This window comes from Montipora foliosa, chromosome 4 (assembly GCF_036669935.1).
Source record: "Montipora foliosa isolate CH-2021 chromosome 4, ASM3666993v2, whole genome shotgun sequence".
NCBI lineage: Eukaryota > Metazoa > Cnidaria > Anthozoa > Scleractinia > Acroporidae > Montipora > Montipora foliosa.
This window is the reverse complement of record NC_090872.1, coordinates 6,806,457-6,827,669: the sequence shown is the minus strand read 5'-3', so window position 1 is coordinate 6,827,669 and position 21,213 is coordinate 6,806,457. Positions and strand designations below refer to the sequence as shown.

General features: G+C 51.1%; 2 protein-coding genes across 3 annotated transcripts in view; one reads left to right on the top strand and one right to left on the bottom strand.

The window, feature by feature from the left end:
- Nucleotides 1–21,213, top strand: part of LOC137999663 (formylglycine-generating enzyme-like) — a 34,163-nt gene that overhangs the window by 8,286 nt on the left and 4,664 nt on the right. The window lies entirely within an intron of this gene.
- Nucleotides 11,183–11,815, bottom strand: LOC137999342 (uncharacterized). The gene has a single exon (XM_068845166.1). The coding sequence runs from the start codon at nucleotides 11,813–11,815 to the stop codon at nucleotides 11,183–11,185; it is 633 nt and encodes a 210-aa protein (XP_068701267.1).

Below are 21,213 nucleotides of genomic sequence, written 5' to 3'. Positions count from 1 at the left end.
TGATCGAGGGCTCGATAGAGACGGAGTCGGGCATGACAGGTCGTGAAGGCGGCTATGAAGATGTTGAGGTTGGGTGAAGGCAGGACATCGTGCGTTTGGAGTTTGTAATGGACTTCGACCCGGTCTTCGGTGAGGGAACTGACATAACGGACATCGTGTTGATCGCTGTCGAGGAACTCGATGAACGGTTGAGGTTCAGTGAATTCTCGGACCTGAGTCTTGTTGATCCGTTGCCCGAACTTGCCCCACATGGAGTTGAGCATCATCTTAGCCAGGGCTCGGAGTCCAGGGTTCTTTTCGATCTTGGTGGGATCGAGACGAATGCCTTCCCGAGCATAGTAGGCATCGATGTGGGCTTGTTTTTGATCCGGGGTGGTACAGCCTTCGGGCCAACCGCTGGCTTCTTCTTTGATTTGGAGCCACGTATCCACGTAGGATTGGAAAAGTCCCGTGCGTTGCTGATCGAAATGCCATACTTCGTGGACGTGTTGAATGACGTAACCTTTTTGTACGGCCACGTCGAGTTCGGGGGTGCACCAGGTACCGACGAGGGCACGTTCTTCGTCCGTATGATGACAGGCATGCGTCTTTTCCAAAAGAGGTTTGGAAATGTTCTCTTCGACGCAGGTACGACATAAGGGAAACGTGAGTTTGTCGTGACTGCGGTAAGGCAACACGGGATGGTAGAGACGTTGGGGTGGAAGGACGGTACATTTGGCCAAACCAAAATAAGGCGAGAGATCGGTGGTGTCGGGTTCGTAGAGGAAGATGGGATGTCCCAAGGGATAGGTGCCGTACTTGTTGACCCAAGGATACAAGGACGTGTAATCGTCGTATCGGATCTCTTCCTCCTTCTCCTCGTCGACGTGCGCGTAGAGACGTACGGCATTGGTCCGACCTCCGTAAAAAGCGTCGCGTGGTTCCAGGGGGGCTTGGAGGTGTTGACGGGCTAGAAAGGTCATGATGTCCTGATTGGTTTGTTTGAGAGCGTTCCAGGTACATTCCCACATGGTCACCACTTGGTACCCACGGTTGATGAGAAACGTGCGTTTCTTGTCGACGAGAGCACGGACCTCGTCCATGGAGCGATCGAGTAAGGTCGGATGCACGTCGGTGCGTTGGGGATGACAAGTCCGACATCCGTGCCAGAAGCACCCGCAGAATTCGTAGACGGTCTTGGTATCGGCATCGTAACCGTCGACCGTGTATCGGGTACCAGGAATACGGTACTCGCCCTCGTTCCGAGCATGCTGGATACGTTGGCGATGCAAGGGATGATAAGCGTCGTAGTGTCCGTAGGCACGAGCTAGGGCTTCGTGGTCCTCGTGTTCTTCCGGCGAGAGGGCCAGGTAGGCTCGTTGTCGTAGATGGTGTTCGCACCAAGTCAGCCATTCCATGGAGGCTTGGGAATGATTGACACGACCTCGCCATCCTAGGAGAGGTTCGGAAGCGATAGTCTCTTCTTCCATACAGTGCATACGCAAGTAGCGATTGCAGGCAGAGGCGACGGTCATTTGCTCAAAGGGATTGAATTCAGCGCGTGCTTGAAAATCCCGCATGAAAGTGAGACATCCTTGTTTCAAGAGTTTCACGTCCGATTGGCAGTAAGCTAGGAGTTCGGCTTGAAAATCAAAGACGACCTCTCTGGCCGCTTGGTCGTCGTACCAGGTATCGAAATCGCGACGTTTCTTGACGGACATGCCGTCGGGCATGTAGAAGACTTTGTCGGGAAGTCGGCCTACATACGTTTGATGTTCGGGGGTATTGAACAGATGTGGAAAGTATCCTTTCTTGAGTTCGGTGAGCCCGAACGTCTTGGGGAAATCGCTCAGCGGCATCTGGAAGAAGGAGAGCGAATCGATGAATCGTATGGTCGTGTGTTCGTGAGGGTAGGTGAGTTGGAGGACTTTCCCACCGTTTCGGATTTGGTCCAGGTCTCTCTTTTGCCGATGGAGTTCATCGATGACGGGATAACTGTCATACCCTTTGAAATTATGAGCGATGACTGTTAGGGGTCGCATTCCATTTTCGGTGAGTGTTTCTAACCATTCCAGAAAGTGAAAGAGACAGTCATCTCCTTGGAACGACACGGGAGGATCGTCGTCGTCTTCTGTCTCGGCCACCACCAGATTGGGCACGTGACGTCCCTCGACTTGCATACTCTCAATGTCAAAGAAAACGTGCAAGGGTGGTTCCTCATCGTCTTCGTCGTCTTCGTCGTTATCGCCCGCCAGGAAAGCGTGCAATCCAGCGGCCTCGTTTTCTAAGAGAGGCGCCAGTCCCTGACTCAGGATCCTTTGGAAAGAGAGTCGCTGCCGTGTCAAGCGTCGTTCTTCGGCGGGAGTCTTTTCGACTTGTAAGAAACATCGATGGGCATGGACGTCGACGTCGTTCTTGCAGCACGAACATTTCCGATACCCGCACCGATGAGTTCGGATCTCTTTGAGACCACGTAATACGCGGTGACATTCTTTACACTGACGACGGGTGGCACAGACGGAAGGATGTTCAGGATCCGCGGGTTGACCGGCGTGGGTCTTGGTCCGATGGGTTTGGAGACACGTGTCTCCGTAGAAAGAACGTCCACAGAGAATACAGGGTGTCTGAGCCGAGCGGTACTGTCGGTAGGCCTCGGTATAATCAGGGCATCCGTTTTGCAAGCAGGCGCCGCCGCAATGATGTCGATTGTTACGACAGGCGTGCTGACCCAAATGATGGTAGGCTTGGAAACACTGACTGCAAAAGTAATCTTGGCCGAAGAACCCGGGTAAGGAAGACAGGGCATCGTAATGACCGTCTTCGTGTAAGAGTCCTAACAACGTGTCCCCACGACCGTAAGCAAAACAAGCATAAGCGCGGTTGGCATCCACGACCACGAGGGTGTAGTCTTGAAGACTGGGAGCGGTGACGAGTTGTTGAAGTTGTTCGGGACCGCAGGGTTGAGGAGGAAGACCGACTTCCTCTAGAAGGTCTTGAGCCGCTCGTGTCATGCGACGATGGTTCCATTGGGTCCATTGTCGGCGACGTCGAGGATCGTCTCGGTGTTGATGGACCCCTCGAGCCAGAGCGATGGCGCGTGGACAGCATAGATTTTGGTCATCCTGCGGAACACGTAAGACACAGCGCTTGAATTCTCTGAGACGCGTCGACGCTTGATGCCCTGGTAAATGTTTTCTTTTGTAACCGGAACCGGTGGGAGCCCCGCGTACGTGAACGAAGGAGAGGGTGAAGGAATCGTCCATTTCAAATTGTTCGTTCGAGTTGAGCATGTGGGAAAGATTCCCGAGTAAAGCATCCACGCGCGGACCTTGAGCGCGCCATTCTCCGGCCCGTAGTCCCCAACCGTTGTAGGCATTGGCGATACGATTGGAGGCTAGAGCGATGTAAATGCGATCGCCATCGGGAATGTCTTGATCGTTGATTAAGTCATCTAGAGCGGTACGAAGACCTTGCACGAGGGCATCGGTGAGACGTTGTCGAGGAATGAACGCTCCGATCTGTCGAGGGCGAAGTTGAAAGACGCGTTCACGAACACCGAGACGGACACTACGCCGTTCGACCACAGGAAGTCTTTCAAAGACGAAACGTCCTGGAGCAGCACCTCCAATTTGTTCAAACGCGTCGAGTGCTTCAACCAAATCACTATCACTATCGCTATCCATGTTGAGATGTTTTTTGCTTGAAAAAGACGGTGTGTCTTTTATAGAGAAAGAGTCACCTTGAACGACCTTGACGTGTACCCTAGATGGACCAATCCGGAGCGAGATAGGTCTTCTGGGGGATGGGGGGGTATCCCCCAGAGAGTCATGTGACCCCTTAGGAGCACGGGGATTGGTGGAACGATTCCTGTTAAGTAGTCCGATCGAGTGAGGAGTCTCAGAAAAAGTCATGGCATCCGAACCCAAGAGACGTGCGCTAGAGATGGCAGTCGCCAGACGTACTATGGAGGTGGAGCAAGACCCAGAGTATGAGGAAGAGGTTTGGGTCAAGCAAGAGAATGGACGTTGGCGGAAAGAAGGCCGGATTACCAAGAAGACTCCGGCGACCCGAAACGAGGCTTCGTATTGGGACCTGTTGCCTCCCGAAGTACGTCATCATGTATTGAAGGTTCGAGATCGAGAGGAGGAGAAGGAACGAGAGAAGGACCGGAGGGAACGTTGGAACCCCATTCACGAAGAGTTACTCCGTCTACCACGTTGCGCTCAACATGGCACGGTACGTTCCGGTTATTTGTATTGGGTGGGAATCGAAGCGGATCTGATAGATTCGTTTATTTTATTTGATGTCTTTTAGATGACGGCGACGTACGTAGGAGAATCGACTATCGTCTTTGAATGCGGACCGTGCCGACGGTTTGCCCCTGGGGGTAATCCTGCGGGAAGCCGACGCATGAAATGTCGGTATTGTCTTTTGGGCGCGATGAGTTGTCCGGGGTATCGGTATTGTACGGGCAGGTTTCGGTCTCGTCGTCCAGAAGGGATGGTCGTGTGTCGTTGGTGTCGATGGCCCGTCTACCGGAGAGGTCTTTTGTGTATGCCGTTTCGATCTCCTCATTGTCGTTGTTTTCTTGTAGGTCATGGTGGTCACTAGGTCGGAGGCGGACCATCATTGGGTCGAATGGGAATGTCGTTGCAGTTATGTGGAATTGACGTGTAGAACGTGGGACTGTGACTGTAATTGTGGGGTGTCTTATGCGTCTTACCGTCGTCCGGGATGTTTGATTTGTACCTGTGACGTGGGTTATGGGTTTCCACCGTGTCGTCATGATTTGGGGGACTGGTGTTATTTGTGTCAGGGGTATAGTTGGACCCAGTAGCTTTATTGTTGGACCCAGTGGCTTTTTGCTTTATTGTAGGTGATTTGTCAATTGGAACAAACATTAGATGAGAGGATTTCGAGATGGATATGGAGAGAGGATCGTTGGGTGTGGCGACGGAGACGACCCCTGAGAACGGAGGAGCAGCGTCGATGGAGGCGGTGTTATTTGATTGAGATTCTAAGATAGGTCGTTTTTTCTTTCGTAGGTGATTTGTCAATTTGAGGATACGTTCGGGGATGAGAGGCTATCGAGATGGGTATGGAGGAATGGTTGTTGGATGTGGCGACGGGCACGTCCTCCGAGAACGATGAAGCAGTTTCGATGGAGACAATGTTATTTGAAGGAGGTTCTAATGAGATTCTAAGATAGGTCTTTATTTTTTTGATTAGATGGTGGTGCAGGAACATAGGGCCCGTCAAGGGTATCCGCCGAAGGAACAATGGGTTTGGATCAAGTGGGTGTGTCCTCAACGTTGTACGGAGACTGCCGCTACATGTCTTCATTGTTTGAAACGCTTGGATCTCAACCACTTTGGTTGTCTATGTTACGGGTGTCTCGTTCGTTGTCGATGTGACGGGTTGGAAGTCTCCTACGGACGTCGTCGTTGTCATTCGGGTGGTCGTGTATCCGCATATACTTTTCACGAATCTCCTTATTATGGTAACCGTGCCATCATGTTTTCTTGACAGGGACCATGGTTTCCGTCCATCTTTCCAGACTTTGTTCCGCCTGGACGTTGTACCTCGTATGGATACGGATCGTGTACTTCTTATTGCTTTCGTCTTAGGGGCACGGGTCTCTATTGGGACGGGATACTGATTCAAACGTTTCGTTCTCTTTATTATTAGATGTGGTGTCGTCTGAATCAGTTTACTCGTTATTCTTACGAACGGGGTTGGACGAAAAAAGAGATGGACATTACGGCGGAGTTGTGGAAGAGGATTGACGTGGATTTTTGGGATCCGTCTTCTGGACTCGTTAACGTATACAAACATCGATAACCTATGTTACGTTTTTCAGAATACGACCATGTGTTGGTGTTGGTGTGCATGCTGTCCTCAGAGACGATGGTGACTGTTTTGTTGTTTTTTCATTAGACTTGGTGTATCCTCAGATGTACCACTCGCTTTTCATTGGAGAGGGGTTGGACGGAAAAAGAACTAGACATTATAGCGGAGTTATGGAGGGCGGTCGGTTCTCATGGTCGTATTCGTCGCCGTCGTCGTCGTCGCCGATAGTCGATTCTCCTATTAACGTGAATTTTTCTGTTTAGACCTGGTGCAGTCTGCCTACTTTTGGTTCGTACAGTGGACCTCGTACCTCCGAACAAGAGCTTGTTTATGTCCGAGTCTGGACAGATATCAAAGACGAAATCAATCGACAACAAATCAATTCAATCAATGGTGCCCCTAATTATTTTGATGGTGCTTTTTTTTAGTTCATGACGGTGTTCGCCAATGGGGAAGGGTTTACGTTTTGGGATTCGCCTTGTTGTTCGTATGGACCCATCACATGCATGTATTGTCTTGACCGGCTCAATGACCAGCGAACGAACATAGCACCACAGGAACATGCACGACATTGCCAGGGGACCTACAAACGTCGTAGGGAAAAATCGTCTGCGGTCGAGAGATCTTATACCCTGGTGTGGAATGATGATCGTTATCAGATGCGCGTTTTATGGGAACTAACACCTCGATGTACTGTTTCTTAGATTATGGTCCGTGCCGACCGATGTTTTTGTACGTGGAGTGGAGACTTTCATGTGCACGAGAGACGGCCCTATACGCCCGAGGTTCGATTCATGTTACTGGAGGAACGTTTGACAGGCGTGTCTTTGTTTATGTTTTAGTTGCTGAGCATTCCCCCGGATGTCGAGGAGTACGTAGCGATCGAGGGTCGTCGTTACTGTGCGGAGTGTTTTGGAGAACGGTATACCATGGTCCAGGAACTGACCATCATCGATGCCATTGTGTCACGATACGGATTTTACAATTATATAGGATCAGACCCCATCACAGGCATCGGTTCGTTTCAGTTACGTGTCATCTATCCTTACGATGAGGACCTGTGGGATGATGATGATGATGACGAGGACCGAGGCGTGGCCCTTTATTATTTGGATCCACCTGTATGGCGTCGTCAGATCATGGTCCGTAACGAGGAGGGACATTTTGTTTATCAGAATACCGAAGGACATTTAGTGGTACGGACAAGACATTATCACAGTATGGGACCTCCTTACTGTTCTTGTTTCGTTCCAGATCCAGACCCTGTTTCAGCCTCAGTTACATGAATGTTGTCCTACCCAAAGTTGGTTGAGGAAGCCATGGAGATGTGCAGAGATATGGCGTCTTCGTCACTATCGTATGAGACGAGGAACTGATGGACATGTTTATTTCCATTACAGATCCAATTACCCCCTGCACGACGTCACCTGAGAGCGGTCATGCTGTTTGGTAGTCTGATTTGTTGTGCAACAGGACAGACCCTTCGTGAAGCCTGGCGTTATCGGAGACAACCCCTATGGCACCCGGAAAAACAGATGAAGAAGAATCAGAAGACGGGACATTTTTATTTTGTACCTTTTATTGACATTTACGGTCCTTACCGTCGTCGGACAAGAATATTCAATCGTAAATTTCGTTGAAAAAATGTTAACCAATTAAAGTTTGAGTTTACGTTTCATTTGCATGATTTTCTTGACCACTTTCTCCGTCTTCTTCTTTTTGCCTGGGAGGTTACTGATAGCCCGAATCATCTTGTCGTCGGCTTTCCACTTGTCCTGTAAGTTTCTGGCCTTGGCATAATCCATGTCGTGGGTCTTGGCAATCTTGTCCAAACGATTGATGCCAGGATCCCCTCGTTTGAGTCGTTTGGCCAGTTTGGTGCCAGGACCCATGTACTGATAACCAGGCCAATGAAACTCGATCCCGGTCTTGGCCAAAGCCTTCTGCACGTCAAATTTGCCACCTCGCTGACGTCGTCGTCGTCGTCGTGGGCGTCTCTTAGTAGTCCTCGCCATCCAAACGTCGTTTGAGTTTCTTATCGAAATCCAACCAACCGGGTGGGCGTTGCAATTTATCTGTTTCGGTCGGACGACGGCGTTGACCTGTCTTCTTACGAATTTTTTTCTGGACCGATTGAGCGGTCCTCTCCATGTAGTCGGCCACACTACTCCCCATCATCCTGGGATCTCCTTGAAACGGAAGCTGTCCCCAGTCGACGGAGGGAACCGGTGTCTTGGGGGGTGACTTTTTTTTTTTCGACTTCTTTTTGGGCGGGGCTGCTTTGGGTTGAGTGATGAATCGAAGTCGTTTTTTAGCTTTAGGGGGTGCCGAGGGTGTGGTCTCGGGTGTTGTCTTTTTCTTCTTCTTCACCAACTGCGTCAACATGGAGTGTAAGGGTCCTTGCGCATAGGCATCGGCTTCGGCATCGCGTTCGTCGTCGGCATCCGGTCCGAACCCAATAGGTTGTCGTACGGCTTTGGTCCACCGTTTCTTTTGGTCGGCCAGAGAGGTGGCCAAGGTATTTTTGATACCTGGAGGAATCTGATCCGACATGAGAACGGCTTCTTGTTTGGCGGCGATACGAGCGGCTTTGGCCAAAGGAAGGTTTTCGGTCAGACGTTCCTTGTACACGTCTTCGAGTTGACGCAGTCGTTGAGGATCGATCAAGACTTTGTTTTCAAATCCTGGAATGGTCTCCACTTCACTCATCGTGAAGTATTAAGATCGTCGCGTCTCTCCCTGGTTTTATAGTAGAGGTTCTGTTTCTCGTAGCGTTCGCGTTCCAAATGTCGATTCAATTCGCAGACTTGTTCTTGCAAGACCCCCATCTTTTGTTCGGCAAGCTCCAAGTTCTGATTGCGTTCTTGCAACTGATCGGTCAATTGACGGACAATGTCGCATTGTTCGCGGACACGATGCCGAAGCCCCCGTATCTGATCCTGTAGGGCACAGAACGAACGAGGTCCTTGCGTCCACGTGTTATCACACCAACCATCGTCCATGTTGTAGATGATCCTTGACACAATGATGATACGCCGTATGCAATCCGACCCAGAATCGAGTTCGATGAAAATGTCGGCGCATCATCCTTCGTCGGGCTTTTATGGTATAACTCGAACGACTGATGACCCGTAACACTCTTCGATCTCGTGGGGTCTCGGTAATCTTGAGCAGGGTGTACTTGGACAAAGGCAGACGCCCCTTGACAATCTCTCGAGCCAGTTGACTGATGGCCTCGATCTTTTGATCCACGGCATCGTAGAGTTTTCGTAAACGGTCCTCTCCACTCAGTCGGGTCAGATCTCGTAGAAACCAACCTAGATAGGGTGTTTGGGCACGAACGCAACCAGGAATCTGATGACGACACGCTTTCATCGCGGACATAGACACCGTTCACAGACGGTGTTCAATCCTTGCCACAGACCTCGACCCGTTTGATTCATCATGATCTGATGTCGCTTTTTAATAGAATGTTTACGGCGGGCCATGTCTTCCATGACCTTTTCGTAGGGTCGAAGGCGTCCTACCGTCTTGGACGAGATGGGAATGTTCCCTCGCAGTGTATTCATCACCAGTTCACTCACGGCATTGATTTGATCGGCATTGGCAGCTTGAAGTCGTGCTCGACGTGTTTGATGATCGGCTTCTTTCAAAACACTCCGTAGGAACGGACGTTGTCGCTGGATACGCCACGACATGATATTCGATCCAGAGGAAGAGACGAATTTCTTTTTATACACGAAGTGAGCGTCGTTTTCGTCGACGGCGGCGACGACGTCCTTTTCGTTGGGGCTGTGACACTGGGATCATCACCAGGTTACCGCCTCGTTGCATCCATACGGGTGCCATCATACGTCGACGTTGGCGTACCCGTCTCGGGCCCCACCAAAGACTACCACCACGTTGACGTGCCATGGTAGACATATGGAATGATGTGGACTATCCTTTTATAGTCCCCTCAGAGGACGTGGATCCCCACGCATCATTCGATCCATCACCATTTTTCGCGCCCAAGGTTTTCGTTGGAGAATCCGTTTCATCATGCCATAATTATACTTGGGTGCTTCATAGTGACCAGTGACTCCTTTGGCACCCATCCTTTTATACCTCTTGTCTTTTCCTAATGTGTACCCGGCAGCCGCGGCCTTGCCTAGGACCGCCAGGAGACCGCGTCCACGTTGTGGGGCTCGTCTCCGTCGTCGCCGTTTGGTCTTGGGCATGATTGACATCGTGGCGTTGCGCATGTCCTTTTATGGGTTACTGAGTCGGGAAGAGGTGCGTCGGACGGTGGGTGTACCGCCGTCCTCGTAGACTGTGGTCACGGTGTTGGTATGGGTAATGTTCCGGATACGACGTCCATCCGTTCGTTGACGGGCGTCTTGAGATAACAAATCCATTTGACGACGAAGTCCGTCCTGATTCAAACGTCGTCGACCTCCACGGCGACTCCCTCCAGGAGAACCTCCTCCGCCAGGAGAACCTCCTCCGCCAGGAGAGCCTCCTCCGCCAGGAGAGCCGCCTCCTCCGCCACCGCCTCCTCCGCCGCCACCGCCACCGCTACCTCGACGACGGGAACCTGCAGGAGAACCTGCTGGAAGAGGACGTTGACGCGGGCGTTTCCCTCCGGTAGTAGGACGCGGGCGTTTCCCTCCAGTGGTAGGACGATTGGAAGGACCACTGGCGGCAAAATCTTGTAAATCTTGGTCGGAGATGTTATAGTCTCTTTGGATCTGGGTTCTCTGAGCGACGGGGATACTCCCGTCCAAAAGAGAACGCATCATGAGTTGTCGTTGGGCTACAAACCCATCGGTCTCTAATCCCCCGGTACCAAGACCCAGTTCTTCCAACAAGACATTGGGTTCGGGCGTCGGCACACGACCTTGATCCAACGTTTCCAAAAACTCTTGAATCGTACTGTTGGGGGTTCGTGTTCCGACGCCGGCCGGACTGTTTCTGGGAGTCATGTTGGGAATGGTGTTCCCCACACCGGCCGGGGACGTACGCGGTGTCCTGCTCCCTACACCGGCTGGGGCAGACGTCATCCTGGGTTCAGAAAACGAACGGGTTCCTAGAGGAATGCGTTGGGCGGTCTCGAGTCGTTCACTCAAAGCCAAAGCACGTCCTCCTTGTCTTCGACGTCGACGAGCCGCGCGTTCTTTAGCTCTCCGTCGTTGTTGCTGTTGACGGTACGTTTGCAATTCCCTTTGATATTCAGAGGGATTGCGTTCAAATTGAAACTGGTCAAACGGTGATCCGGGACTGGAAGGTGTGGAAGGAGTTTGTCGTCGGTACTCTGTCAAGGCACGTCGATACTCGGAGGGATCCCAATGGGCAAACGGGGATCCTGGACTACTCATTCACGTTTCCACACTTGGGTCGGACCATCCGAGGGTGTCACACAACTGAACAGTCGGTACCGATCGTCTGAAGCGGGATGAAGATCCATCATTATATACCCGTACGGGCGTTGCGTGCACGTTTCGAAGAGACGAAGGACGTCACGCCATCGATCGGGAAAGGCTTGTAACGTCAAGGCCCGAAATCCCGATTGATCTCTAGGATTCTTGAACACGAAGAGATAGTGGGCATTCCTGGAGATGGTCTTGGCATACTTGCCGGGTGGAAATAAATCTTGACACAAATACAACACCGTAATGTTCCGATGATGCGATTCTCGGGTGAATAGATCCAACACGCGTTTGTCGTTGCCACCTTCGTCCATGAGATCGTCCAAGACCAGGATCCCGCCTTGACTTTTTCCAAACCATTGTCGAAGATCCGAAATGTCAGGGATCCCTTCGTGAAATCGGATCCCACGACCTTTCATCCGTTCGAAACGCGGTTGCCATACGGCATAACAGTAATGACACGGTTTGGTCCGACCTCCTTCAAAGACATCACCTTCCGTCAAGAGCGCTTCGGTCAATTGCGTCTTGCCACTCCCCGAGGGACCGACGATCATCGTACTACTGGGTTGCCGTATCATCCTTCCTCGGCGATCGAACTGCACATTATCTTTTTTATACCCTTACATAAAACAAAGACACGACAGGTGATGAAATAAATTTTTTTTTTTTTTTATTAATCAATGTAGAAGAATCGGTTCATGCGGTGTACAACCTTGAAGGCAGGGTAGCGCATTGACCTCTTGGACGATTTGACGACGTACTTGTCGACCCACCCTTCGGTCGTTGGCTACAAAATCATGGGGAGAAAAGGTTTGCACAAATTCGGGCATGGTACGTCCCCGAACCCTCTCTTTCAAAAACATCAAAGCATAATGACCGCAAGCGGTACTGTTCAAAGCTTGAAGGGTCCGATCGTTCCATTGCACGACATTCCATTCGTCTTCGAGCCATCGTTCCAAATCAGGTGCACGGTAAGTCGTCATCGGGAGCCCGTAACTGTCCATGACTTCGCACCGATTCTGTTCCGTCCAAAGTCCCAACCAATGTTGACCCGGTTCCCCTCGTGGATCCGTATTGACAATGTAAGCGGCCCGTGTCGTACGGGGTGGACGCGACGGGAGTCCGTCGGAGGGGTGGACGCCGTGAAAGACGCGTTTCAGGATCGGATCGTCCAAGGCCAAGGCGCGTAAGGTGACGTCACTCAAGGGTACAAATTCCATGTCTGCTCACTCGTACTTTTGATACAGGACGGCTCCGTTGGCACCGGCTTGGAAGCTGTCTTCGAATTCGCCAAACACCAGAATGGTGATGTTCTTGTCGGGAGCGGCATTAAATCGGATTTCCAGACGCAGCTTGCCTTTTTGTTTGGGATTTCGATGATACGGTGAATCGGCATTCCCGCTGGGTACATTGTTAAACATGAACAAGGTACAATTCTTGCCGTAGCCCCAATCGCCTGGCTGAATCAGGTGAGGGCGATGATTCGTCAGGGAACCGCTGGCTTCCAAGACACGTTGATAGCCCAACCAGTCTTTACGCGTATTGGTGCCATTCAATTCCAAGGTCGGGTAGGGATATTCTTCCCCACCTACCAGTTGACGAATACTCTTCACTCCAAAATCTTGGAAGGCATACGGGTAATATTCCAAATCCCCATTAAACGCTTTGCTATCCAGCAACCCAATGACCAAACGATCGGGAAGACGGCCTGTGAACAACTGGTCTTCGGTCCACAAGGTGGTCTTGCCATCGAACGAGAAGGTTCGGATTTGACTTTTGACCATGGGATAATTCGCCATTTGACCTTTCACATCGATCTTGGCCATCAGTTCGTTACCCACACTGACATTCAGGTTGACGCGGCACAAATGAAAAGTGACTTTGATATCCCCTGTACCCAACGTGACGTATCTTTTGACCCCGGTCCCACTGGTCTTGGTCCCAAACAGGAAAAAGTCCGGCGTGTTGCAAAACAGTTCCATCACCATTTCTACGCGAGGGACCAACAAACGTCCCGTTCGCATGGCGGCCAGATGAGGATACATGATCATGGTGGCTTTGTTGTTCCCGTAAAACAGTTTGGTGGCCGTCTTCAAAGCATTCGTACTGTTGTGCGCCCATCCGGCGGTGGTGGAAATGTCGTCGTCGCCTCCCGCCGCTGCCAGCTGTTCTTCCACGTTCAGGTAATTCACCCAACCTTGAGGGGCCAACAACGTATCGCCTTCGTCTCGACTGTAATTCAAGAGGGTCTCGATGAAAGCCTTGTACATGTACGTATCCGTCTGTTCACTCATCAAGACACCACCCAGTCGTAGATTGATCTGCTTGAAGAGACCGTGGGCGAGGTTGTTGGTGACGTACATAAACTTGGTGTTGTTGGCATCCGAGGCACTGTTGGCATCCGTCACGATGCCGTTGGTCGACGCCGAATTCAATTTCAGTTCGATTTCGAAAAAACTGCGTCCCAAATCGATAAATTCGTCCAAACCGGGAACGGTAAAGGTGATAGGTACGATACCCGTCATGGCGGCACTGTACGGGATCATCCGGTACGAATCGACCGTGATGTCCGTCGACGGCATGGTAAACAGTTCCAGACTCATGATCGTCGTCTTCTTCTTCTACGTCGAGGTCGTCGTGTTCTCGGTAGGTGCGGGATCAACCAACCACCGTACTGAACGGGTGTCCTGCCTTTTATAGTAGTAGGAGCAGACTGACGTCGACGGTAGGCGCGTTGTTGACGCAACCGTGAATGGACGACCATCGGTCGGCGATTCATCGTCTAAAGATGGACGCCACACTTCGTTTGGCTTTTTTATAGGCATACCGTCCACCCACTTTCGCCAAAGCGCCCGCTTTTCGTTTCAAACCACGTTTCAACGAGTGTCCCACCACACCTCCGACTTCGTTGAACGAACGACCACTAGCCGCCGCTTGAAGTCCCGATTGCATGGCGTTCATCAAGACGGGCGAGGCAATCTTGATCAACTCTTCGGTGGCACCATCTCCACGCTGGTACGGAGGATGATACCGTGTCAGACTACCCCCACGCATGATGAGGATGATGATGACCTCCCGACAGTGTCACGTCGTTTTTATACGTACCGTGGTCTCCTCCGGAACTGAAAGGTCACGCTAGTTCTACGATGTTTTCTTACGGAACTGAAAGGTGACGATGGTTCTCCCTCCAGGAGCGAAACGGGCCAGTTCTCCAGTACTCTCACCCACACTGACTTCGATCACATCCAATTCTGCACGGCGCATAGACATCCATTGAATGTGGGTGGGCTCGAAGTAAATGACACCCGAACCATCCTGGGTGTAATGCACTTCCCGGACCAACTGATGCTCTGAGTCACCGACAATATTACTACTCACTACATCCGAGTAGACGAGCATGGTACGCGATGGTTGAGTGGACATTCGATTGAATGAGTGATTCAAGTGTAGGAATCGCCACTCTACGGTCTGACTCAGACACAACTTGTTATCCTTCACCTGCCAGTAATTAGGGGTCCAATCACTGTTTTTGGGTAATTCGGTAACCAATTGTCGATAGAGTCTCTTCTGGTCTTTTTCGTGAAAGTTCATCTCGAGATTAACACCCAAGACCCAGACTTTCAGTAGAGAAGTCACAGTCTTTTGCTCGATCCATCCCATCTTCTGGGCCAAGTCGATATCAATGCAGAAGGTCATTTTACCATGGCTCAGGGACCCCACGTCGGCCACCTTCTTCCTCTCCATGATCATAGTCTCACCCTCCCATCGGAAGGTAGGGCGTTGACTATCTTCCACATACTCCATCTTCGCCTTGATTAACTCCAGTACCATCTGTCGGTTGAGTTCCTGAACGACTTCCTTCATGAACCCGACACCATTGACAATGACGGCATTGCGTTGGATAAGCGCCGTCTTCGTCACTTGACTTGACTTCAAGGTTATGGTTTCGGGTTGGGTTCCCGAATCCTTCATATGATACTTAGTGCTTATCACCTCGTCCGATGACAAGTAGCTCCGGAGATCCATCCCCTCATTAGGCATAGAGATGGAGGCCAACGCGGCCTCCCATTCTCCATCAAAGTGAACGACCCTGGGCAAACGTACTTTGAAGGCATTCGGTGTATTATTCGGAAACTCTTTCGAAGGATCGCTGAGTACGACGATCCGATTCATGACGACGACGACGAAAATGGAGACAGAGCGTACTTGTTTTGTCTTTAGGAAAGGCCACGGGACGCCCGTCGATTTCCTTGACACGAACGTGGACCGTTTCGATCTTAGATCCGCGTAGGCGATGGTAATGCACCTGTGGTGGTTCCCACCAGGCACCCCCGCTTTTATAGGGGACGGTGCGCAACAGTTGGTCGTACGCCTCCTCCAACCATTGACTTTCCACTAAATTGACGTAGACGAAAAGAGGACGTTCGATCGGTTGCTTCGCCAAGGGTGTGGGTTTCAGTCTGGCAAAGGCTTCGTTCAGACGGACGAATCGCCAGTTGAAGGCATTGGCCATCACCATGAAATGAGCATTGTTATACAACGTATCCCATCCTGCACCTTCCGTGATCAAGGTCACTGGTCCAGTTTCTTTGGTAAATCGACTTGTATACCCTGCAAAGCCGGACCCATCCAGAAACCTTTCTTGAGTGTAATCCGGTGTTGGGGCGGTCTCGTCAATCGCTTCCATGAGGAGATTGGGTCCTTTCTTGTAGTGATCCGGTCGATCTCCTTGACCCGTCTTGGTCAACCATCCCATATGGAAAGCCAGTTCGCTAACCCATCCAAAATACTTGTAGGGCGAACCTTGAGAATTGATTCCGTGCTTGTACACAAGTGAATTGTCCAAAAGCAATTGGTCTCCCTTCCATACAAATTTGGCCATGGTGTTGTATCGCGTCGTCTTTGGAGGGGTCTGACTCGTGTCCGGGACGCCTATGTAAAGATGCTCTCCGGGGCTCAGATTTTGATGGATCTTTTGTTGCATCAGATCCATGACCTGTTTGATAAAGTCCACACCCGTCTCAGATGGAGTGAGTTCCGACAACCAGATCACCCTTCGCTGACTCTGCATGACATGAATCTCTCCCTTGGCATTCTTTTTCGTGGTAACGTAGTAAAACATACACACGTATCCTTCCTTATTCCATGTCTCTGGATGACCTATGCCATGGTACGCTTCGTGAACCAGAATCTTTTCGGGGAACGAAGGTGGTGGTGGCGGCGGTGGTGGAATGTCAGGCAGAGAGACACCACTCAATCCCACTTCCCAACGATCCGTGTCCTGCTGCCAGGCACGACCGTCAGGCAGACGGACTTTAAATTCGGAAGGACCATTGTCGGGGAATTCGGATTTTTGAACATGACTCGACAACGTCACATAACGAGACATCACGTATGGTATCTTTATTACATCTTTTGTATCTTTTTTATACATGTCGTAACGCAGAACGAGGCACCCAACTATCGTATTTCTTAGGCCAACCTAACCAACGCACTTTCACGAGGCGTTGACGTCGTTGCAAGATCTTTTCCACGCGGAACAAAGCTTCGTCGGGCACGGTCACTTTCTGAACGTCTTCTTCGTAGAAACTACCTTCGAGAGGCGTGCCATCCCATTCTTTCAGTTTATACGTGACCACGGGTCCGGGTACCACGCGTTGTACGACAAACACTTCTTCGGTCCAACCCGGCAGATACCCTTTCTTGAACGGACGATGTTTCTTGCTGAGTCGCACGCGATCGCCCACTTTGAGTTTGGGACGAGGACGCCGTTTCAGGCGTTTGCCGTACAAGGCGGTCCACACCGCGCCTTCGTTCTTCTCCGTCACGTCGCGCGGTGCCATACCGATACTCCGATGCCGACTTCCATTGTACCCGTCGAGGAGTTGGGGCAACACCTTAACATACACTCGCGTATTACGCGCCGTGAAATAACGATACATGCGTTGCTTTAACGTACGATTAAAACGTTCGACGATCGAAGCTTTGGCATCCCCGTGTGTCGAAAAATGGTGAATGCCTTCTTTTTCCAACATGGTTCTGAACGGGGCATTGTAAAATTCTTTTCCAGCATCCGTCTGTAAACGTAACGGTTTCCGTCCACTCTGTCGCAGAATCTTCTCAAAGGCTTCTGTCACGGCCAACCCGGTCTTGTTCTTGACGGGAACGGCCCAGGCATACTTGGACAACATGTCGATGACCGTTAAGAGGTATCGGTTTCCTCCATTCCATTTCTTGAGAGGTTGCATCTCCACCAAATCGGCTTGCCATTGATCGTCTTTGTGGAACACCAACACGGGGGACGTCTGAAAACGTCGACGAACCGGACGATGTAACGTGTAGGCCAATTCCCCTTGCAATTCGTCTCGGGCTTCTTTCAAGGACAACCCTTGGGCCTTGGCATATCGGGCCACGCCACCTAAAGCGCCGGGCGTGCCGGGGTCCGTGTAGGCGGTGACGCCGGAAGCACGGCGGCGGTTCTTCCGCTTCGGCATGTCTTGGTGAGAAGGAGTCGGACGGTCAACTCCAACAGACTAGGCAGGTCTTTCAGGTACCGTTGTTCCAACGTCTGCCACGTAGCGTACGCTCTCTCGGGTCCCAGAGTTCGCGTCAACCAGGTCAGGTACACGACAAAATGAGGCCATTTATAGTCGGCCTTGCGTTTCAGAGCGGCGAACGTGGCTATGGCATCCACGGGTTCTTGGGTGGGCAACCCGTCCCATTGATCGTCTCCTTCGAGACAGGTCATCAATTCTCGACACACCCAAGTCAAGATCGACCAACGGAGACGTCGTCCGTACTCGCGATAAGGCAGACGTACGATTTGTTCGAGTCCCACCCTCACCACCCGACGACCCAATTCAGCACACGACATCATCATCATCATCATCACATGTACTTTTATTTAAACATTTCACATTTGCTGACTTTTATACACTCCGGAATCGATACGAATCTGATCAAAATTCAAATCAAAAAAACAAGATTTCAGCAATCCTGGTGTGATGGGACGGATCCGTTCCAATCGTCGGCACCATTCTTCTTCTTCCCGTTTCTCCATCCTCTTCTTGAGGTACGCATGATCATCATCCGGCAACGGTCCGAAAATCTTCTTCCTCTCTAGGTCCATCTGCCACTTCTGCCACTTCTCCTGTTCTTCCCGAGAGATCCGTTGGACCGTATCGTGATCGTAGCCCTCGGCACGTCTCTTGAGGATCGTCTTGCCCCAGGCCAGATCTACCCATTGGAAAAACTTACACGATTCCTCTTGCCGACAAGCTAAGAAGAAACGATCCTTGTTGGGCGAGTCTGGTTTCACCGTCCGCGACAAACGCGCCTTCTCCTGATGGTAGCAATGCCAGGGTCCTCGTCGGACATCCTCATGCAACTGCGCCTCGATGGCATCGATCCAGGTCTGGATTCGATCGGCACCCATCACGAACAAAGGACATACCCCATCATAATCTCGGCAGTACAGGTACGGAGCCCCATTCTTGGTCAAGCCACCTGTTAACGGAGTGGCATGAAACGGGCACAGCACGTCCTTCGCTCCGGTCAATGGAGGCGGCGGCGACGATCGGGACGACGAGGGTGACACCACCGGTGGTGGTGGTGGCGGTTCAGGAGTCGTACAGGGTGGTTCAGGACCGTGTAGGACAGGATCAAAAGGCACGTCATGGTGCACCCTGCCTTCGGCCAAGGATACCACGAACGGTGGATCTTTCTGTTCGAGGGGCATCGTGGCCATCACCTGTTCGTACGAAGGCAACTCGGGTGGCACAGAGGCTAACAGAGCATCCAACTCACGAGCCGCTTGGTTCAATTCCTCATCCTTCTTCTTCTTAGTCTCCTCTTTTCGTTTGGTGGCCGCTTTCTCACGTGCTTCCTTGTAAATTTTGGCAGGCGGTTGAGCTGCTTCACGAACGACATCGTCTTTCTTCTTACCTCGTTTGGACGGTTTTTTACTGAAATCAGGATACCTAGCGGGAGACACACCTCCGTATTGCCACGACGTACTCATGGTGTTCAATGAGAACCTGACTTGCACGACACCGTCCTTTATAACCCGTAGCACGTGTTCCTCTCGTGCTTGATCTTCACGTGTCTCCCACGTGGACACTCTCATAAAAAATCGGAGCTCCTTTCCGCTCTCTCCATTTGTCACAGCATGTCTCAGGCAGCAGCCACGCAAACAGAACAAGACGATCCCATCACCTTACGACTCCTCAAACGTATAGACGCTCTCCTGGATCGTTACTTGTGCAAGTCTTGTCAGTACGAAAAGAACCGACTCCCCTTGTCAGCCTTGAAGACCTGGAAACCGGATGCTAATTGGTGCAAAGAGTGCAAATACATCTTCGACGATGCTGACGACCCCGACCCAGACGTGCGCAACCACTGGTGGTCCAAACGAGGATGGCGCACCAAAGACTACTGGTCCTCCGCCGAATCCTCCTCCTCCTCCGAAGACGACGACGACGACGACACACCCCTTGGATGAGGTGTGCATCGTCCTGGATCTGGAATATTTTTGTAGTGGGCGACAGATCTTACCTAGAGAACTGGGGTACTGCGACCATACTGGGACTCATTATGGATCCATCCACTACAAACCTTGTGTGGAATGGCCCCATCTCTCTGCCAAAGATCAACGTACCGCTCATTACGTTTCCAAGTACGTCCATGGTCTTCCCTACTATCCCAGACAAGACTATCATGTAGCCAGTGAACTCCTGGTCGATGTCCGTCGTCTCTACCAACAATTCAAGACCCCACAACGGACCCTCGTGGCTCACAAAGGAGGTATGGAAGGTCAATGGTTGGATACCTGGCAGATTCCTCATCTAGACTTGGAACGATGGGGATGTCCCAAATTCGACGATCTACCCCGTCTCTCCGTCGGGTCGTGCGGACGACATCAGCATCCCTTACAGTTGCATTGCCCTCAAGTCGAATGCTACCATTTCGTCCAATGGATGCGGTCTCAGCGACTCTTGTCTTACGACACGCGTTACATCAATCACGAACGCACGCAAAGAATGCTAGCCAGTCAGACACCCAGGACCCCGTTACGCCCTGCCCATTGGAAGACGTTCCCTCTACCCAAGTTGAACTATTTTCTTAAAGAACACAAATGTAACCGCCAATGAAAATAAAACATGTTTTTTTTAATTCACATTGAGTGTTCCTCTTAACTTAACTTAACTTACACGAGTAAACGAACGATCACCAAGGTACTTTCGATAATAATACAATTGTGTCTCTTTTCTGGCACGCAACCATTCCGTGACTTGACGGTGTGGAAAACGATAATCCCACCAACGAAGAAAACGTTCACTCTGATGAGCGATCTCCCTCTCCATCAAATGTTCCACCTCACTAAAAAACAAATAAACAAATGTCAACGTCCCAACAGTCCCTCCAAAGTGGTCAAATCATCGTCCGACAGATCGGCAAACTCAAACCTGTCGTCCTCAAACTCATCCTCCTCATCGTCCGTGGGATCTGTGTTGAGATTCCAGATGGTCCGGGTCACGGCATCGTAGACTTGTTGGACAATGATGTCCTGACGCTCGTCATACCGCGGGTAGTTCTGTTTCTCGTTACCCTCCAGGTAGACCTCCCGACAATGAGGACAGGTCCAATGACTTCGGGTCAGCCACCATGTCAACACACAGCCCACGTGTAAGGTTTGGTGGCAACATCCCATCTCCACCGAGAGATCTGCTTTGATAGTACAGCCTTGGATGCCTTGGGGTAATTCCTTCTTTAACTTTTGGACAAACTCTGACACTTTGTTGTCGACCTTCAGTTCAGTATCATCTTCCCCACAGATCACACATGGGAACTCCATCGTCGTATCTTCGGCGTCGAGGAATTGTCCTGCAGGTTTGGCCTTCCCCGCCCAACGCATAGCTGCCTTCATCTCCACGTCGTCCACCTCTTTGTCTTTGTCTTTCTGCCGAGTCGAGATGTT